General features: G+C 39.0%; 1 protein-coding gene across 2 annotated transcripts in view; it reads right to left on the bottom strand.

Moving 5' to 3' along the window:
- Positions 1 to 15,746, bottom strand: part of BNC2 (basonuclin zinc finger protein 2) — a 265,452-nt gene that overhangs the window by 124,848 nt on the left and 124,858 nt on the right. For both annotated transcript variants that reach the window (XM_080921327.1, XM_080921328.1), the window contains exon 3: positions 7,254 to 7,356. In XM_080921327.1, the coding sequence (XP_080777453.1) occupies positions 7,254 to 7,356 (103 nt within the window). The remainder of the gene's footprint in view (positions 1 to 7,253; positions 7,357 to 15,746) is intronic.

The raw sequence follows: 15,746 nt of genomic DNA, 5'->3' as shown, positions 1-15,746 counted from the left end.
CTCAGGTGTCTCTATCCATGTACTTCTGACCCAGGTGCAGAGCATCTTCTGAAATGACCGACCTGCCACCTTTGCCCAAGGTTGCCACCACAGTTCTATGCTAAGAAGCACTCAGACTTTGCCAGAAAGCTCACCAAATCCCAACCACCTGCTAAAAATGTTCTTCCAAAGCCCATTTGGTAAGAGACCTTCTCCAAGCCATTTAGAGAGACCAGAGCTTTGCTGTGGAAAGTTAGGCTGTTTTCTTCTTCTTCTTCAGTTTTCTATTTATCCTGGTAACTCTATACATTATTCTCTAGAAAGTACTGCCAAGTATCTCTGTATGAGCCAGAAAGCATGGAAGTCAGACTTTGTTGCGTAGGATGTATGACTTTCTAATGTGAAAGAAGGGAATGTGACTAAGAAACATGGCGGAAGAAGATGAGCTACAGCTAAAGAGACACAAGATAGGGGCTCAGGACACACTCACTTCATAGATGTTTACATCATCTGTAAGTTTAGCACAGACTGGGAGAAATAATAAAGACATATGAACTCTCACATAAGGTATTGGTTTTGATCTGCCCTCTTCAAGTCTTTATAAGGCACCATGTCTACAATAAACTTGAAGAATTTGTAAACAGAATTTTTAGAGCTCCTGATTCTAAATGCAGGACAAACACAACCAAGTGTTTTGAGTATAGAATACCTTGGATCCCGGGTTAAAATTTCATTTTACATACTGAGTCTTAATAAAAGCTTAGCTGAAGTTTATAAGTTTAGCAAACAAAAACAGGATATCCAGCAACATCTGTGTGATGTACACTTACATTTAAAAAACTATAATTTTTTGATATATTTTGTATTTTCTATGTAAGGGTCTCTAGCTTACTAAGACCTAGTAAGTAAAAGTTGAGAATTCAAATTTAATGATACTGAGAAGAAAAAAACACTTTCTGTGGATTATATAAGGTTTGAAACTAGGGCTGGAGAGAGAGCTCAACAGGTAGTAACACACACTGCTCTTGCAGAGGACTTAAGTTTCATTCCCAGAACCCACACAGGAAGGGCACATAACAGCCTGTAACTCCAGCTTCAGAATCCAATGTCCGCTTTTGGCCTCGACAAGCACCTGAACCAAAATGGTAAATGTGTGTCTATATATTAGAACTTTGTGTGTGTGTGTGTGTGTGTGTGTGTGTGTGTGTGTGTGAGATGCACGCACACACATATTGTTTTAGAATTAAATGTGTTTTAAAGAAATGCTGTAAATAATGACCTATAAGAGTAATAAGATTTACATTATATTAAAATCATGATCTAGGATGGTAAAACGACTCTAACTTGACTCTACTGTCCTCAGCATTTCATGTGTCACAGGACCCAGAGTCCCATGGTAAAATAGTTTATGTCATATATACGATTAGTAAGCTATTAGTGACAGATAGTCCAGATGATGCAAACCTGCTCATTTTACACTAAAAAAGCTAAAAGGGTTTAGATAAAATATGGGCATGAAGAAAGCATGCTAGATGAAGTAACAATGAAGGATTATATTTCCCTAAATAACCGCAAGCACTAAAAGGAAATTCCATTTATAGGACACCCTAAAGAAATGCTCCCAAGAATTCCAGTGTAAAGGCAGTCTCACAGGGCAGCTCAGAGAATGACACCATCTTACTGCACATCACCTGGAAGATCACAAGCTTCGAGTTCACTCAGCTCGGTGCAGGCATTTCCTTCTCTTATTGCTAAAGTGGTCTATAAGGAAAACAACTGTCCTCCCACATCCTGCTGTGACGGTCGCTAAGAGGAGTCTCATACTGCTCAGTTATTGATTCTCCTGTTCTCTCCAAACGTCCCTCTAACACATCTATCAAACTGAGAAACACAGACCTGATTTAGCTTGGGGAAAGTTAAAATGGAGACCGTTTTGACAACTAACCTTCATCAGAACTGAAAATTACTACTAGCTCCATAAAGGGGGAAAAAAATAAATTACATTTCTAATGTTGGCCTACAATTCTATCAGCTATGAAAGATGTACTCACTGCATGCAAACACTTTCTCAATAGTCTGGGCTTATAATGAAATGGCTCCTTAAAAAATTTAGGATTTAACTTATGTATTTGCTTGTGCAACTTTGCCCACTCTCATTTAAAAGGGTTTAAAAATTAAGTCTTCGTCTGCACTATGGACACTACAATTAATTTACTACTACTACTACTACTACTACTACTACTACTACTACTACTACTACTACTAATAATAATAATAATAATAATAATAATAATAATAATAAAATAAGCATCTCTCTTTTTCACATATCCTGATGGAAGCAAGTGTCCTGACAGCCTTCAGAGAGGGAACAGATGAACAGTCACTTCCTAGACACCCACCTTTGCTCAGCACTCTGGAGTCGAATTCTCTAGTAATGCTGGTTATTGTTTTTAAGATTATTCCAAATGTTTGGCTGAGACTCATATCTACAACTGGCTGAGTCATAAAGTCTAGCGTGGGAAGAAGGAGTCAAACCATAAGCTGAATTTCTACCAACAAAAAGTGTCTCACAAGAAAATGGGCCCCACCAGTGCTCACTTCTTGGATTTTACCTGTGCTCTTGCACCAGCTGGGCTGGCCGTGGAGGAGAGTCCAACTCCCAAAACTGAGATCATCTTAGGCAAACAGAGAAAAGGTAAAGGACGCAGGAGGAGGCGAAGGATGAAGAATGCTGGACACCAACACAGCAGAACTAAAAGCCTGAGTCTATCGACCAAGTTATCACGCGCGTCAACTGGCTCTTCCGTGCCAAAATAACAAGCTTGTTTTTCTTTATGAAGTTAAATCCAACAATCTTTGCATCTGATTGGCCAAAGAGCTAATGTTCATCAAGTGGAGAAAATACGGAACCATTTTCTCACTTTTACTCTGTAGTAAATCCAAAGTTCTGTATGTTCCCATCCAAACTCATTAGTGCTAAAGATTTCAAGGAAGCAAACTGTAAAGAGTAATGCTGCCCCGAGTGTTTAACACCCAGGTTTTGTAAGAGGTCATACTCTTCAAGCATTCAAAAACATCTCTCCAAGGCCCCTTGAAGGCAGCTAATGTGGTCAATTCAAGCAAGCTTGAGAAGCAATCTATGAGGCCATAAATTGTGCACATAAAGAGACATGCACATATGTGTGCTGAGTGTGTATTTGCACATGTGGGAATGTACATGTTATACATTGACTCCTGAAATTCAACACTTTAGAAATTTACAACAAAGGAGAGGTAAGAATGCACTCAGAAGAGACCAAAAGTTTTCCAATTTTTTGCTTTTTACTTTTAAAAGAGAAAGTGTGAATGAGGTACACGTTTACTCATAAACAACAAGAATTTGTGTGTGTGTTCATATATGTGTGTGCATGTACATATGTGTATTTATCTGTGTGTAAGTATGTCTGTGTATTGGTTTCTATGTATGTGTGTGTTCACATCTATGTGTGTGCATATGCATGTGTGTGTGTGTGTGTGTGTGTGTGTGTGTGTGTTAAATACCACATTAACAAGTAGTATGTAATCAATGCTACTATGAGACAGTACTGTGTGGTAGTGTCTTTTCTGTCGCATACACTTTTAGAGGGAAATCACACAGTAGAAAGGCCAAGACATTTCCTCCTAATCCCATACAGAAGACATTGCATGGGTAAGGCAGCCAGGAAAGCGGCTACGTCTCACCTCTGAGCAGAAATAATTGGAGACATGATTTCAGGGTTTTTGTGCAGGGGGAGGGAATGAAGCAATTAGTGGAAATGCTAGGGGCAAAATGAGTGGGTGCTCTCATCCCAGTGCCAACTCAAAGGCCAGGAGCCAACCTCCCTGTCATACGTGCCCTAATGAAGGGAGAAGGGTGGGCTCTGGGAACTCCGTGTACATAATTCACGTTATGTACAGATACGTTTCTACTATGAGGTAGAATAAAGGTCAAGATGATAAGAGTGAAGGAAATGATTGAAATTAATTTTACTTAGCTATGAGAAAGCCTAAAATTAGTATCTCAGCAAAAGAACTCATAAAAATACAATAGGGAAAGCAGAGTTTATTGTAATAGAAACATCTTATTTAAGAGAGTGAAAATTCACCTCCTTCAAAGTCTCTCTCTCTCTCTCTCTCTCTCTCTCTCTCTCTCTCACACACACACACACACACACACACAGACACACAAATCACTGTCCAGGACTAAAACACATTTTTCAGAAAGGAATCAAACGGCATTTGAGTTTTACTACCTAACTAATATTATATGCACATGGGAGTAGTCCTATGAAACAAATTCTAGTGTCACAGTCAACTACTGGTCTCCTAAGGTTCCCACACTAGATAGATGATGCTAATCCAAGGAGGCTCTGGAAGAAAAGGAGAGCCCTTTGTTTAATTATTAACCCCTCTTTATACTCAACTGCTGTCCATACATTATTTTTCACATAGAATATTTATTATAGGCTTCATCTTATCCCTACTTTTTCACTGTAAGATTATACAGTATTTTTGACAGGAAAACTCGGGCCTAACAAATGCTTAAATACACACGCTAACACTGAACTACCCTCTAGCACTCAGTCAGTACCATTAGCAGTCATAATTTGTAAGAAAACAGGGTCCCATTAATTAAATGACCATTAACGGAGTCATTTTTTTTCCTCAGAAGAGTCTACACAACACTGTCACCAATGATCTCACCTGATGAGTGAGGAACAAAAAAAAATCTCTATTTTCTTACAAAACCGATCCTTCCAACTATGCATAGTAGTGCAAGTGTATGGAAACACACGCATTTTCAGTATTCCACTACAGTGTGTGTTGATAACCACTGCACTGAAGGACCAAGTGAAAAGATCATGAACACAGGAGCATATGCTTGCACAGGTGCATAAACTGCTTACACACACACCACACACACACACACAAATACACACACAAACACCACACACAGATACACATACACACATAAACATACACCACACACACAAACACATACACAAACACATGCGCATCACACACACAAACACACACCACACACACACACACACACACACACATACACACACACAAACACACACATACCACACACACACACCACACAAACACCACATACAAACATACACCACACACATACACACACATATCACACACACATACACACAAACACATGCACACCACACACACAAACACACACACACCACACACAAATACACATACACACACAAACACACACCACACACAAATACACATACACACACAAACACACACCACACACACAAACACATACACACACAAACACACACCACACACACAAACACATACACAAACATGCACATCACACACTCAAACACACACCACACACACACATACACACATACAAACACACACATACCACATACACACACCACACAAACACCACACACAAACATACACCACACACATACACACACATACACATGCACACCACACACACAAACACACACATACCACACACACACAGGCAAACACATACCACACACACAAATACACACACCACACGTACACAAACACACACACACACATACACAAACATCCACAAACACCCATACTGTAAAATTTCCTTTAGGGAATACAATGGCATGCTTTTAAAGTGTCCAGAAGTGACCTGTGTTCCCTCAAATTTCATAGACTAAAGCCACATCTTGGTGTCTGAGAATGATAATATATTTGAGCAGGTGACCCTAAAAGATATGATTAACTCAAGATTAGACCCTTCGGGTGGCTCTCAAAGTCAAACTGCCCAGTATCCTTGTGAGAGGAGATGGCTCAGGAGTATCAGAGGATACAAAGGCAAAGACTACATTAGGAGAAACCCCAGGATCTACATTCCAGAGCTGTAAGAACATAAACGTCTGTGGTTTAAGACACCCGGTCACTGTGGAATAGTCCATGTTGGGTCTACTGAGCTCTTCATCCTTGACAGTTCGCTCAGTTGGGGGGCTGGAAACCCTAGTGCACTGGTACTGAGCGGTGCATACAATCTACTACCAGGCAGCATCTCATCTGTCTGTGGCTGGGCACAGTGCTAAACATCCTGGCCTTGTTAACGGAGGCAGGAAAAGTTCTATCCCCGAAGGACTGGTTACAAAGAATGGTGGTGTCACCAAGCACACTCTGAGTGCATCCCGCTTACGCTGTCTCTCTCACGGAAACATGGCTGAGAGGTCCCTGCAGCTCCAACACACATGCCCAAGCAAGCAAGGTACATGATAAATTAAAAGCATTTCAAGACATGGCCTGGTGGTGTTACCTCAGATCTTGCTAGAATAACATGACATTTATAAAAAATACAACCCACTGGAAGCTTGGCAGTGCTTGGGAATGAAGAGTATGTGCACTTAAGAGCCAATACCCGAGGCTGTCAAAAACACAGGCCAGGGTTTCTTCTATAAACATTACCTATCTTTTAAAATGACAGTCTAGAAGGTGGAGAAAATGTCTGCTTATTTCCATGTCTCCTTCGTCTTAAACACAATAAACATAAACCACACACAATACTATGCTTGACATGCAGTAAAGCTACGTCGATGGAACAGCACGTTATACCTGGCAAACAATCTGCATACTTACAATCTTCTCACGGGCCACCCTCACTCCCATGACACCAACACAGAGTACAGTCTTTAATACCAAGGGCCTCCTCTAATCCTAGTGCACATTTGAAAGGGGGGTATTCACAGGTTACTTTCCCAGATACCAGCCACTTGCTCACCCTCCTTAAACCAAACAAAGTTTAACATCTGGAAGGATAAACTCGGCACACACAACAGGGGCGTGCAGTCACCGAGGAGTTCTCAAGCAAGGAAGATTTGCCAGCTTCCCTCTGAGGTCCAGGCCCTGAAAGGCCAACTGTGGTATGTTTGAGTTTCCATGAGGACCTGATTCCTGCTGGCTGCTGCTGTGCTCAGTAGGAACCCCACTGCCCAACTATTCTATAAACATCTCACCCTTCTGCAAAGAGCTGCCTGCCCAGCCTTCCTTCCTGGAGCGGAGAATATGCTATTTGAGAGCTGCAGGATGAATGGTAAGGAATATTTGTAGCACAGCTGACCACTCTCTTCTCCAGAGCAATTACTCTTAAAAGAGAGAGAAAAAAAAAAAAAAAAAAAACACCCACACAAGCACACACCCACGAAGGCGCCCACGCACACATGTGCCCACACACACAGAGACATAGCAAGAACGAAAGGAGGAGCCGAGCTTTTACTCACCATGCGCCACCCAGCCATGTTTACACTGATCACAAGTCCGCAGGTTGATCTTCCCAGGCTGGAAACACTCACATGTGCAGTTTACCAATGTGCAGCGGATGGCCTAAAAACACGGAGGGAATGAGATCAGCATCTGCCCAAGAAACATTTCATTTCTCACTCATTTTAGTAAAGAGTGTTCACATCTACTGTCCAAGGTTCGATGCCGGGAAAGGTCTGAAGACTTTTGAAAATACATTTTATATCCAAGTATTTCACAGCAGAGGGTTGAGAAAACAAAGCACATTCACATGATATACTAAGTCTTTAAATACAAAAGTAGAACAAGCTGAGTGTGGAAAAAGAATAGTGTTTTTCATAGGACACTGCATTTGTAACACTGGATCTCCCAAAGAGAAAAACAATTCTGTTAATGCAGCCTTTATTTAACTTTTCTACTTTATAATGATGCAGAATAAAAGACCTTTAAAAAAAGATTTATTTATTTGTTATATATAAGTACACTGTAGCTGTCTTCAGACACACCAGAAGAGGGCATCAGATCTCATTACAGATGGTTGTGAGCCACCATGTGGTTTCTGGGATTTGAACTCAGGACCTTTGGAAGAATAGTCAGTGTTCTTACCACTGAGCCATCTCTCTAGCCTGAATAAAAGACCCTTATTCTAAGAAGACACGAGACAAATATTGTTCAAAGGGATGTATTTATAAAAGTCAAATATGGCAACATAAAGATTATTTAAAAAATCACTTTGGGTGGCTTTTATTTAAATGCTTATAAGCAATCTTCTGGGTTTTTTTTTCTTTAATTTATTAATTTTAGCTTTATCCCTATTTAAAATGAAAGCAATCTTTTATTTCAATGGTGACAAGAGTACACTGAAACTTTATTTTGAAATCAGATACAAAACAGTAAAAAATGTTTACATGAAGATTCTGTACTTGGAAAAGTACAATTCCATTCCAGAACACTGGGAAACACATGAAATGTCTTTCAATTCAATTTAAAAATAACCTCAGCAGCCGGTCTGGAGGGCACTGGAACAGGAGAGCTGGCAGGCTGACCCCTCAGATCTTCAGCCCAGATCCAGGGCTTTGAGTTGGCCCACCCCAACACCTATGCCATCAATGAACTGCGGAGTGCATGAAGGGGCCAGTCCTACAGATCCAAAGGCACAAGATCTCCATGACAATGTCCCAGTGAAGTTCCAGTATTGACAAGACTAGGAGAAGCCAGCAGCCTTGGTCTCATACCAATGAACATTTGCAAGCAGAAAAGTGTGGACAAAACAACCAATAAAAAGTAAGAAAAAAAAGTTACCTCACCAGCTCACTTTATAAAGCAAATTCTTAGAAAGCCCCATAAATGGAGTGTAAGTCTCTGTGAGTGAAATCCATGCTTACAGACTGTGTTCCTCACCCGTGCCCCTAAACACCAGTTAACAAATTTATCCTGTGTATATGACTTTCAGTTGCATGAAATTCTAGAGACAGAAGCGATTTAACCTGATCACACACCTATTAACAATCTCATAGGACCAGCTAAACTGCTGGAAAACATGTCTCTAGAGACTTAGATGTGATCAAGTATGACTGGCATGTTTGAGGCCCCTCCAAGCAGGGTTAGTTGTAAATTGGTACCTGACATCTATTCACACATACACTAAGAGCTAGCTTTCTGAAAGCATTTGGGTTTTTATATGAACCATTTCCCTTGAATCACACAATGTCCTACCTAGATAATGTCTTTGAACCAAGTGCATTTGCAACAAGCAAGATTCAATGGCATCTTCTCCCCATGACCAGGCCATGCAGGTTTAAAGACTTTCTCTTTCAACTACTGCTCTCTCTGCGGATACCTACTCTGTTTTAGATGTTATGGTCCTCAACCTATCTTCTTTTTAAACTTAATTTGTTCCTTTGTTCAGAACTAAAATGTTATTTAAATTCATAATCCACGTGTTATTTCAGAGTTTCTTCTAATGACTACCATTAGATCATACATTATATAGGTTACTAACGTGGGCTGTATGTTTTAGTGATTACAGGACTAGATGGGTATAATAAGAAATATTTTTTAAAACCTCTTTTTTCCAATTCTTGTAGAAACTGATACATCAAAATACATTTATAAGCAGCTTCTTCATGTAATTTGTTCATTAATCAATGAACTCAATATTTGATTGTACTATGAGCAAAACGAAAGTTTAGAACACAACATCTCTATTAAAAACAAGTTATAAATTCAGATGTAGAAACTATATTAACACTAAAAATAGTTTAAGTACATAAGTACAAATTTTTGTATTTTTTAAAACCCTCTTCCTTACCAAAATCAAAGAGTAGACAATAAAAAGAAATAATATTCCAAGGAGAATATTTGACTCTACGACAGATGATATCAAACAGCTGTGTCATTTATTTGATATTAATCATTTTGCCAAAAATTTTTATTTTACATTCAGAGCAAACCTTATGTTTAGCAATAATCAAGACAAAAAAATCTAGGAGATGTAGGTTGACAACACACACAGACAAGCATCTTATTGCTGGCTAACTCATTAATTCATTCAGAATTACTTAATTTTATTCATCTGGTTTACTTAGGAATTAAATCTTTTCAAGATGATTTCTTTTTCGTGGATCCTATTCTTTTTATACCCAAACGTAGAACATGGAAACACCCAAACTCCTTTGTATATAAACACTTAAGCACAGGACCAGCCATTTTGTATTTCTATAAATTCCAGAAGGCCTATCTGTTTTAAACTCAGACTTACACAGAATACAACCCCTCCTTAAGGGAATTACAGATACTTAAACAATATGCCTGAGTAAATATTTTCTGTAAGAGACCATCATGGCTTCAAAGGAAGTTTTGTTTTAAATAATGTTTTTGAAATGGCATAAAACTTTGACATACTATTTATTCACAACAAAACAGAGCCAATGTGATTGCCTACCAACTCAGGCACACTTACAAAATAGATTCATCATAAACTATCAAATCCGGTTAAGCCTCAGAAACGTGCATGTGCTTCAGGGAGACAGTAGGAAGAGCCACAGTGGAAGAACCTTCGTGCCGGTGAGAACCCTCCACTCTTTCTTCCATTAGCTAATGCTGGAGTGCTTCCCACTCTGTGGGAACTCTGCACAGGACTGTCAATATTGCCCTGTTTGAATGACAGCATTTGAATGCCAGAAAGGCAGAAAGCTGCAGAAGCCCCAATGGAGACACTTCATTGCCACCTCGCTCTGCAGGAACAATATCCAGGCTGGTCCACGCAGACCCACCTGCAGGACCCCGCTCACCAACTTTTACCTCTTCCCCTAGGCACTCAAGAAGAAGCTGTAGGAGCTACCCTACCCTTCAAACCTACCTTGTAACTCAGCTCTCAAAAACAGCAATCACAAACATTTTAACCTACAGCACACTAAAAATAGCTGCTTCTGCTTACCTCTGCCATGGGTTTCTTACAAGAGAAATCCTTGCATGCCTAAACCAATGTCTCTACTTCCTCAAGCCATTTACAGTTTAATTCTTCTACCTGGATTCCGGCCACAGTTTCCTGGAGCTACAATGTGAAATGATGCTATGAGCACATTTGGTTCCTATCCTAATCTCCTTGTCCTCCTAGACCTTGGTGTAACTTGCAGCACTAACTCATCCTGATTCCTGAGAAGTTGAGACTCACTATCTAGCTGTTCTGGTAGCAACTTCTCTCTCAGCACTATAAATAAACAGTTGTCTGTGGTTGGGCTCTTCATTCTTAACCTGGCAATTCCATCCTCTCCTGTAGCTCCAACTACTATGCAAACATAGCAGCTTGAAGGCAGTAACTGTGCTAACTGGAAAGAAATCGATGGCAGTATTCCTATGTACAAGGCTTGGCAACTTGGTATTTGCAGACTTCATGATTAGAGGGTTCAGAGGGCAGTGCCAAAGAACAAGAGTTTTTAAACATGGTGACAGATACCATCTATTCTCCTGTCCAAACAAAGTCACTTCTTATTGTCTTTATAATTAATAATAGCTAGATAAACTGAATGTTTGCCATTTTTCAATCAGTGTGCTAGACAATTTACGAACAGAAAAGTTCTCAGAAAAGTTCATGAACACGACACTGATATTCTCTTCCTTTCACATATGTGGGACCTGAGGTTTATGACTAATACCTTGCATGAAGTCACTGGAGCATCTCAAAGATAGGTGTGCCTAAGTGCTCTGGCATCAATGGCTGAGTGCTGTTTTTGCAAAGACAGGGTGTTAAAGGACCATTTCAATGATATTATGTCTCACTCCAAAATCATCTCCCCTTGCATTTCTTAGCCTCCTACTCACATTGTGAATATCTGGATTACAGTTGTGGTTCCCCTAGACCATTCAAAATGGCTCCTAATTAATTTGGTCGTTCCCCCTTTTCTCCTTGATGAATTGACCCTCTCTTCATCTGCACTTTTCTGTATGAAAATTGCTTTAAGGTGATCTTGGCTCTTGCATTAGTAGACCCTGTCCTATACTTCTTCTTCATTATAATTGCTCACTGTACTTATAGTGTTAGGTGTGTTTGTGTGTGTGTGTGTGTGTGTGTGTGTGTGCACGCGAGTCTGAAGTAAAATAATATTATTTCTGTTTTAAGGCTCTAAAATATGGTAAGTGGAAGTGCTCTACCACTTTCTACTCATTATATTCCTCTACTATAGTAAAATGGGGAACATGTACAGATTCAAAAGTACATCAGAAATATACAACACAAAATACATAGTCCTGGCTACATGGGAAGCTGAGGGACAGTTTAACAGTAACCTGGACAATGTAAGAAGAGCCATCTCAAAAAAGGCACACCTAAAACCTACAAAGTAAGTGATGTTGGTTTACAAAATGTTAATGAGTTTTAATATTAAATGAGATTATATTTTGAGAAATTTTAGTTATATTCCAAAGATCTATTCAAATTCCACTTAGATGATCACGGAAACAAGTCTTTTGGTCTCTTTTCATTACACTAGCCTGTGCTTAGTCTGAGTATCTGTGAGCCAAGCATCAGAGTTCTTATGAAATGGCATTTCTCAGGGAAGAAAACTGTTGTTTCTGTTAACACTCAATATAACTAACAAAAAAATTATACACAGGCTAAACATCTGTTAGCTGTTTCTTATGTAGAAAGGAGCATTTGATTTATCTGACACAAAGTAACAACAGGCAAAGTAAGGCCACAAGGCAAACACAAACTTACAACATAGATGTAGAGACTCAATCACAGTGAGCAGGGGCTGTATCGCAGAACTCATTTTAGTTCCGGGTTTTAATTTTTGACTCCTCCCACTAAGAAAAGGACTTGTGACTCTTCAAACACCCTTTCTTAGTGTTTGAAACTCTGGCCAAACTCTCACATGTAACTAAAACTGCTTAAATTCACTTTCTTGTACATTTCTTAGGGCCATAAAGAGGATTTGTAACTTGGATCATGAAATTTCACTTGAAAAATATTTTTTAAGCATTTAATACTGAAGAATCTAACCCACATTAAACTTAAATTGTGGAAATTTTCAATTGTGAAGGTACCATTCATCCCAGCCTCTAGTGTCTACTGTAAACTCAGGCAGGGCACTTCCTGAGTAGACTGCAGGTAGCTGAAATGATCACCAATGGTAGAAGCTTCACCTTTTCTATTATCAGTTCTCCTCCTCGGCACTGGGACTGACTGGGGCTGCCAGCACATTAGGGAAATGTTCTACCACTGAGTTCTATTCTCAGCTCGTAAGTAAGTTATTTTTCTTAAAATAAACCTTTTAGTTTTAAAGCCATAAAAATATAAACACACACACACACACGTAAACAAACTCACAGGCATCATAAACTAACAAGTATTTCCTTATAAAAGTTTCAGGACAGTTTCTCCTTTTCATCATACGGCCAATTCATAAGGCAAAGTAAAAAGAAACAACTTCCAAGGAAGTCCATGAAATTCAGTCTAGGTCTTGGGAAATTAACACACTTTGCAGAAGACTCCTCTTTCTGAAGTAGCCGGTTCATGGCTTCACTTGCACAAAATTCTGTAGCATACAAAACTAATAAACAACTAATAAATTTATTCGTAACAATACAACTGCATGAGACAATTACTTTTCCTTGGTTACAAAATTCTGCCATTCTGCATGTAAAGTAATACTAACCCTTTGGGCTCTGGGGGTTGGACAATCTGGTTTTACAATTAGGCAGGATATAAGTGGGCACAGACCATGTCCCCAAAGGCCTTATACGGTTATATAGATAACACCCAGAAAAAAAAAAAAAAACCTTTTCCTTACCAACCTAAAAATCTCTAGATAATTCTGACAATGAGACTTATTACTAAGGTAGATATACTCTCTGTATTTATATAAAGATATGAATCTGAGTACTAAGTTAATACACAGACAGTAAACAAAGGAATTTCCATGATGCCTAAGTTTAAAAATATCTTTCTTTCAAAATTTCAAAACCTAATGTATCTATTTCAAAAGCTAATATTTAAATAATACCTTTTTTCTGAAAAATCTACCTTTAGATTTTGAGGGTCTTGCCTATAATGCTCAGCAATGCTAATATCAAGGTTTAACACCTTTGAAAAGAGTCTACTTGTAAACAAGAGTGGTGTGTTCTGTCATGCACAGGTCCATAGCTCTGCTTGATGTACTATGATGAAAATAATTACTTCAGTCTAGAAACTAATTAGGTATGGGGGAGGAAGCAAAGAGAGAAACCCCTAAACGTATGGGTACATCATTATTCGTGACTGAATATTCCGATGACTGTGTGAATACCTAAACAGGGAGTAAGGGACACAGAGAGGCACATAAATTTTCAGACACAGATCCAATGAGCATCTGTAGTCATTACTTCGCGATCATAGGCTACCATCAATCGACATGAGGAAGACCCCATTTAAATAATTTAAGAGTTCAGAGTACAAATCAACAGCGGGATGTAGCCAATTATATAAGGAAAATACGTATGCTTCCATGGCATCAAAACAGGCAAGCATTTGAGTGCAAAAGTGCCTCCCACCTCCCCACCCCCGATAAAATCAGGTCAAAAGTAAATATAAAGCATTTTGCTAGGTAATTAGTAATATTGGATAAACAGAAAAAGGAAAGACATTTCAATTTGGGCAAAACATTCCAGTTTCTTACCTAACAGTTAACAATTGGAAAATTCTACTTAGTCCTTGTATAGTTGAAAAATGTACAGACTATCTATGCAGCTGAGAGGACATGGCTAGAGGGAAGGCCTCTTCCAATGGATCCAACTATCACCAAGATGAAAGAGGGTGGCTTAGTAGCTACTAAAACAGCTACATCCTAAGCATACTCGGCATTCACCATGACACATAACTTCACAGAAAGAGCCAGAATACTGATACCGTCTGAATGTTAATAATCACCTCGTTATATCTTTATGCTGAATCAGCAATTCTGTCTTCCATTGATAACTTTTTTTATTCATTTTCATTAATGCAATTTGAAAGCTGGTAATGTGATTACACGTCTCTGTGGCATTCATTCATTCATAAAAACAATGACTAATATGATAGGAAAGACATTCCTAAGGAAGGGATTTATACTTGTAATGTGACACAAAAAGATTTATAAACCTTTTAATACTTTACAAGAATCTACCCCTACAGTAGGAAATTCACATTCGGGTTTTTCAGAAGCAACTTCAAATCCTGGGAAGAACATGCAACTTACAAAATGATTTTGTACTTTGGTAACCAGGCAGATAGGTTTAGGAATATTCCAAAATCCGTTGAACCAAATATAAGTCATCATCTTGAGGAACAAACCTCTTGTTCCTTCTCAACTGTTACATTAAGATCTCCTTTAGGGAAAATGCCCAGAGGTTATGAGAAAGCCCCGCGTTAGTCCCCAGCATCACGAAGGATGGAGGGAAGGACAGTGAACGGAAGGGAGGGAGGGAAGACTCTTCTAGATCCTTTCTTCAGTGTGTTTGATCTAGGCGGCGTTATTCAAAACACCACAGTATTCTCATCAGTCTGTTTATCAAGGACGAGAGAAAGTTAAATAACCTGTTAACTAAATTCATTCCCTAGGTGTGTTTAAAAGTCCACTATAGTGAGCTGACAGGGGAAGAGAGTTGCTACATTTGGAATTTAACATTTCAGATGGCAGCAACTACTCAGGACAAGAGAGACACACTTTGTGAGACAAAAAGCCATGTTTGTGTCCTTGTGTCCTGTTATCAAGCTTGTGTAACACACAAATGCATTCTCCTGTCTAATCACGAAAATCCCTAAAGTTAGGTCTTCATTCAAACAGTAGAGAAGAGTCTGTAAAAAGTCTTTAAATAGAACAGGCCACAGCTAGTGAGCCTGACTATTTCTACATAGCCTGTGTTTGAAAAGAAAGAAAAGAAATTCACATTGCTACCCCATTCTCAGTAAGTTCCAATAGGAATTTAACACTTTTTAGATGTGACCCAAGATATAG

The sequence above is a fragment of the Micromys minutus genome (assembly GCF_963924665.1).
Source record: "Micromys minutus genome assembly, chromosome: 9".
NCBI classification, from domain to species: domain Eukaryota; kingdom Metazoa; phylum Chordata; class Mammalia; order Rodentia; family Muridae; genus Micromys; species Micromys minutus.
Note: the sequence above shows the minus strand (reverse complement) of the source record. Positions and strands in the feature narration are given on the sequence as shown.